The sequence below is a fragment of the Nicotiana attenuata genome, chromosome 9 (genome assembly GCF_001879085.1).
Source record: "Nicotiana attenuata strain UT chromosome 9, NIATTr2, whole genome shotgun sequence".
NCBI lineage: Eukaryota > Viridiplantae > Streptophyta > Magnoliopsida > Solanales > Solanaceae > Nicotiana > Nicotiana attenuata.
Genome location: NC_031997.1, coordinates 31,795,354 through 31,801,959, shown reverse-complemented (window position 1 = coordinate 31,801,959; position 6,606 = coordinate 31,795,354). Strand labels below are relative to the sequence as shown.

At 32.7% G+C, this 6,606-nt stretch overlaps 1 protein-coding gene across 1 annotated transcript; it reads right to left on the bottom strand.

Moving 5' to 3' along the window:
- LOC109232635 (putative clathrin assembly protein At4g40080) lies at positions 2,528 to 3,508 on the bottom strand. Its single transcript, XM_019398392.1, has one exon. It carries the CDS (start codon positions 3,506 to 3,508, stop codon positions 2,528 to 2,530), a length of 981 nt encoding a protein of 326 aa, XP_019253937.1.

The window sequence follows — 6,606 nt, the reverse complement described above, 5'->3', positions numbered from 1 at the left end:
ACATGTATCTTATTTAACCTCAGTAGGGCCCAAACCTTACTCGTCACTACCCAACCGAGCTTAGGCTTGGCACTTATTGAGTACCGTTGTGGTGTACTCATGCCCTTTCTGCGCATGTTTTTCATGTGCAGATCCAGGTACTGTTGCACGGACTTACCACCCTTGAGGCAGGGAGTATTTCGGAGACTTCGAGGTATATATGCCGCATCCGCAGACCGAAGAGTCTCCTTCTTTCCTCTATCTGTAATGTTAGCCCTTCTACCGTACTATTGATGTAGATGTTTCTGGAGATTAGAGCACTTTACTGTACCCCTTTTTAGCTTGTGTTCCCGTGAGTTTTCGGGTTTTGGGATAGTGATGTAGGATGTTATGATGTGGAGTTGTTTATGCCGAGCGGCATTTTATATACTGTTTCTCCTTTAAACTGTTTAGTTTTGACTATTATTCCGCAAGTTAGTTATGTTTCCGCATTGTTAGGCTTGCCTAGTTGTAGAGGCTAGGCGCCATCACGACATGTTCACGGTGGGTGAACTGGGGTCGTGACAGATTATCATGATGTTCAAGATCCTGGTATAAAATTAAAGTTTATGTCAACAAGTATATCCTAAAAGTAATAAGATTACGAGGCTAATATCCATGCCCGAAAATAATTATACTAATAGGATTCCTAAAGGTAATCATGTAGGATTTCTAATGTATAGTATTACGTCCTAAAACTAATAGAATTGCAAGGCTAATATCTAGAATTCCAATTATGTCCTTTTATTATGAGTTATTATGCTTAATATTAAAAGGTTATTTTTGTAAGCCAACATTTTATCTCATCCTTTTATAATAATATAGATAGATATAGATATAGATAATGCAGTTAAAAAGTTCAGTACCCTTGATCGATAAATTACTCCTTTAATTTGATGGATCATTAGGTAAATAATATTAGTAAATCTTATAGGCCTGATTTACTTAGTCATTCTAAGTCGATAATGTAGTTTTCACATTATTAGACAATATTCTCTATTATTCCCTCCGTCCCAAAAAGATATTTTGGCTTTCGAGAGTCAAACTCTTTAACTTTAATCATGAATTTGAATTACATAGAATATTTAGGTTATTTTAATAAAATTTATATATTTAAAAACTATATAAAAAGTAATATAAATCACAATAATTAATAATTTTAAATATTTAAAAGGTATAAAAGATTATGGTAAAAAAACAACTTGTTTAACTTTCAAAAGCCGAAAAATATATTTTTTTTGGGATAGAGGGAGTATTTCTGGTGTTCAATTTTAGGCTTATAGGAAATTAATGCGGGTGCTACACTAATAAGGGTGAAAGACCATATGGACGCATTACCTATATATCCAGCTCGAACACTCAGTTAATGGATTTCTATCAGTAAAACTGAAATAATATTAGGGAAACTTACACAAATGTCCAAATAAATCTCGACTTATCAACCTCTAGCCATTAGTCATAGACTTACCAAAAGTAGCCAACAAAAATTGAAAAACCAAATAATAGGGTTTTCTCTCTCAAAGAATCACATGCAAAAATCACCTTCCATATTTTAAGCGTCATTAGCAACATTAGATACAAGACGGAAAGGAAATTTTATGGACGGGATAGCAAATAAGGTGATGAAATACAAAAATCTATACAATATTCCAAAAATCTAAACAAAAAAGGAACTTTTTTAATGGGTATAGTTGAAATTCATTGAAAATATATAGATAAGTCAATATATAAAATTTGAGGAAGATTGGAGGTGATTTGGACCGGTTTTGTATCAAAATTCGTAATTAAATCGAGTTCATAAAAGTCTTCTGTGACACATGTATCAAACATGTATCATGCATGTATCACACACACAGGTATACATGGATATACATGTGATACACAATTGATACAAATATGATACATATGTGATACACAAATGATACACAGTGTGATACACATATCATTTTTTTTCATGTTCAGCTTTTATTTCGAATTTTCAATTCAAACCACCTCAAAACTTCACCAAATCATTCCAAAACTGAGATTCAAGCTCCTTAAGTTGTGCCCAATCTATTCTAATATAACACCCACTCAAAACAAAGCAAAAATTTGATATTTTTTGCTAAAAGTAACTAATTGGCTAATATTTATAATATTTTATCAATTGGCCAATTTTTGTAATGAGCTACTTATAAATGGACATAGCTGGTAATTTCCCATAATAATTATTGGAACAAGAAATTAAACAGTTGGATCTACTTATTTTTATTCACAGTCCTGCTGGAGCATTGACAAAACTCGTGTAAAACAAAAACAACAGAGTTGCGATGATTTACACAAAATGAGCCCTTTTTCAAATGAAAACCATATATACAAAATTATTGTAAAGACAGAAAACTATTGTAGGCTTCCAATTGCAAAGTGCCAAAATTGGGCCTCTAAACAGACGCAAAAGCCCAAAAAGTCACTTTCACCATTGACTTGTATGGTGCAGCAAACAAAAGTTGTTGATTATTTCCTGCAACTTTTAATTTGGGATGACCGATCGAGTTAACTTTTCATCTACATTCCATAGTAGAAAACTTTGTCTTTCCCTTTCATATTTCAATTTCTCCATCTCCATTTTCTTTTCACTTACCATTTCCCAAAAAAGATCGTTCTTTCTTCTTATAAACAATTCATTCAACTTTTTCCTGCATCCCTCAAGTCTCTTCAAAGACAATATCAACTCACACAAATCCAGGTATTTCAATCTTGAAACTCGGTCCCCTAACTCAACGAGTCTGATCATCATATGGTACTGAGTTGAACGATAATCTTCAGCAACTAATATCATTATCTCATGCACTAGGTCATTTTTCTGGAAATATTGTGACTCTGGCGTTTCACAAATCCCCTCTACCATACACACCAAAGATTCCATTTCTGTTACAAAATCTGATTTGGACGAAAACCCAGTATTTCCTTTTTTATCCCCAATTTTATCGAAGTTTATCGTTAATCTTGAGGAAGGAGAAATATAAGAACCCAAAGCCCTAGACGTTATCATGTTACGTTCCAAAACATTAGCGTACCATCGTACCCACGACGAGAGTTCTCGTGTTTCCATATCAGATTTATCGTAAAACCCAGAAAGATTTAGAGAATTATGACCACCGGACGAAGGAGAAAAGGATATATGATCTTTGTAAAGAAGTGAACCTTTAGCCATGATGTTATGGAATACGAAGAGGCATTTTAGGGCAACGTATGGATTGTGAGTGCGGTGAAGGCGGTCCATGATAGCTTCGATGCATGCATATATAGCAGGGAGTGAGTGGTCGCCGGCGGAGACGATGGCGGAGATGCGGTGGTCATGTGGCGGAGATGCGGAGGCGTGGGTGGTGGCGCTTATGACGGCGACCTGAATTGATGAAACGCCGCGTTTGGTTGATAAGTTGGCTTTGATAAGTGAAGCTTTGTCTTTGAAAATTCCCATAAGGTCTCTGAGTTTTCTTTTTCTGCTCATTGTTTTGAGGTTTTGGGGTTGGAAAAGAATGGTGGAAGAAAAAGAGAAAGGAATTAAGAGGATGGAAAAGGAGTGAGGGGACCGTGTATGATGCGTGTATATAACAGTTTATTAGAACGTTGTGTGTTATACTTTAATTTGAAGTTTAAATTTTCTACATGTCCGTGTTTGAAATTTGAATATAATATATTGTGAGATAGTGACATATGACTTTTTCTAATTTAATTATGATATGAAGAACGCTTCAGAGTATACATATAAGAATATCCAACAAACAAACAGTATATAAGAAATTTGTATTTTTTTAGACAACTAATAGGAAGATATATTTACAACAAGTGGCAAATGCAAGAATATTAGATAAAGCAGTGTCGACCACATTATATATTTTCAAATTACGATTTGTAAGTGGGTTTATAACCTCTTTGGACGTGTTTTTTTTTTTTGCCAAAAGGGCGTTCTAGACCAAATTTGTTTTTCTAAAGTTAAGGTGTTTGGCCAAGTTATTAGAAAGGGAAAAAAGTATTTTTGAGTATGAGCGGAAGAAAAAAGTACTTTTCCCCGGCCCGAAAACACTCTTTCAAAAATCACTTTTGACAAAAATATACTTAGAAATACTTTTTAAAAATTTGGTCAAATACTAATTAGTGCTCAAAATTACTTTTAAAATTAATTAGTCAAACACAAATTGCTTCTCAGAAGTATTTTTTTCAAAGCACTTTTGAGAAAGTACTTTCAAAATAAACTGATTTTAGAAGCACGACCAAACAGACTATTAATAATCTATTTGGTCGTGCTTCTTTTGCCCATAAGTGTTTTTTCGAGCAAAAGTACTTTTTTCTAAAGTACGGTATTTGGTCAAGCTTTTAAAAGTAAAAAAATAAAAAAAGTGTTTTTGAATATAAGCAAAAGCGATTTTGGAGAGCAAAAAAACAGTAGATTCTTCTCAAAAGTAGTTTTTTCAAAAGCGCTTTTGAGAAAAATACACTTAAAAGCAATTTTACAAGATTGGCTAAATACTAATTGTTGCTCAGAAGTGCATTCCTAATTGATTAACCAAACACAAAATGTATCTCATCAAAAGTACGCTTTTAAAAGTGCTCTTCAAAAATAATCTGATTTTAGAGGCACGACCAAACACGCTATAAGTATAATATTAAGTTGATTTTAAGCTTTTACTTCTCGTCTCAAATTAATATCTAATTTGTACGTGTTTTAAAGCGTGTTGACCTATTATTATTAGAGGCGAATCCAGAATTTGATGGTTATGGGTGCCACTTTTTAATGCAAATCTATCGTTGGCCGGAGATTGAATTAGGGTGTACATTTTATTGGTTTGATCCATTTTGATCTAATTTTGTTCGGTTCGATCTATTTTGAATTAATTCTGTTTTATTTACAATATTTTTGGTGCATAAATAAACATATGACCATTAAACCGAATAAATTTTGTCCAATTCAATCTAATTCTCTAGCTTTATTGAATGATGTGATTAGATGCATGAAACTAAAATAAAATTTTAAATTAGTAAATACTTCCCTTATATGTCTATTGATGCCATCATTATAAAAGATTTTAGAAATTATGAAAACAATATAATTGTATAGATAAAAAGGGAAAATAGAAAGATCACATTCAAATAAAATATTGAAGATTTACACAAAGAAAAAGAAGCAAATATATTATTGAATAAATAATAAAATGTTTGTAGGAAATTAAAAGATGAAGAAATACAAGAAATTAAGAAAAGAAGAAGAAAGTAAAGTAAGAAAAGGGAAAAGCAGGGATTCGATCCTTCATCTAGTTGTGGAGTGCTGGCTTTGAACCATGGCACCTAGAGCCAACATATTAGTTTGCCATCCTTTTAATATATATAAATTTCTTTATAACATATCAATATATATATAAACACACATGAAATTTTATCCGAGCGACCGGGTGGGGTACCACCCCCAACCCTCTACATGAATCCGCCCCTGATTATTAACATATATACATGAGTAGTTTTTTTTTTAAAAAAAAAATCATTTAGATACACATATGAAGAAGATGTTTGCAAATCGGTATCGCATTATGTAAAGGGTGTTTCTGCCCCTATATATAGTGTAGATTTTTACCCTCTAACAAGTTACTTAATTAGTAAGGAGAACTCCAACACATATGTTGATCAACAAAAATGATAACCTGATCAGAAGACCTTGAATTGGATCAAGATTCCATTCGCATTTGAGAAAGTTATTTCATGAAGAAAACATAAGAAAAATGAATAACTTTTTCTCAAGTGTCACTTAGTTCAAGTGTTTTTTCATGTCTTTTTTTTAGAAATCAATTAAATGTAGTTGTACGGATATATTAATAATGTGAAATGACAAATCGACAAATGGATATGAGCAAGTGGACTAGACAAAGTAGATAAGGAAAAAGTCAGAAATACATAGGCAATTAATGACTTTGTATTTGGGTTAGAAAAAATGAGTTGTACCTCTTATTAGCCAAATAAGGAGCCGCCTTGACCTAGATATTTTTGTGGAATATAATCGAAACGCTTCTTCATAAAATTGGCCCCATAAGACTACTGACAAGGTCCACTGTCAAGCTGTTGGAAACCTAGAGGAACTTTCATATATTCATGTTTCATTTAGATGCTACGACCTTGATTTAAATTATAAGAAATGTGAAATGAAACTGCGAACACTATGAATACTCTTTTTTTTTTTTTTTTTTGGTAATTAAGACATATATTAAAACACATACTAAGAGTCATTACATATTACATTACAAGTGAGAATTATTTTAGGCCACATAGTTCCTAGCTTGTCCCTTTCCAAAATAGAAATAGCAAAAGTAGTAGGACTAAGATAAGTTGTTAAGCTTCCAAAAGTTGTTAAGCTGCTTCCGTTCTTCGCCATTGAATCAGCCGCTTGGTTTGCCTCTCTGTAATACTCTTTGATTAAGTTTACCTGTGTTTTTGGACACAAAAATTAATTTCATAACTTAGAGTAGAAAGAACATAAAAAAGAATACCGACTTAGAAGAATAGGGTAGAAGCATTTCTGTCGAAAAAGCATATTTGCCGGGAGAATCTTTGGGGAAAGGT

What these genes read in the sequence shown, in the direction of transcription:
- LOC109232635 (XM_019398392.1), bottom strand. Translation starts at nt 3,508, where the DNA reads ATGAGCAGAAAAAGAAAACTCAGAGACCTTATGGGAATTTTCAAAGAC.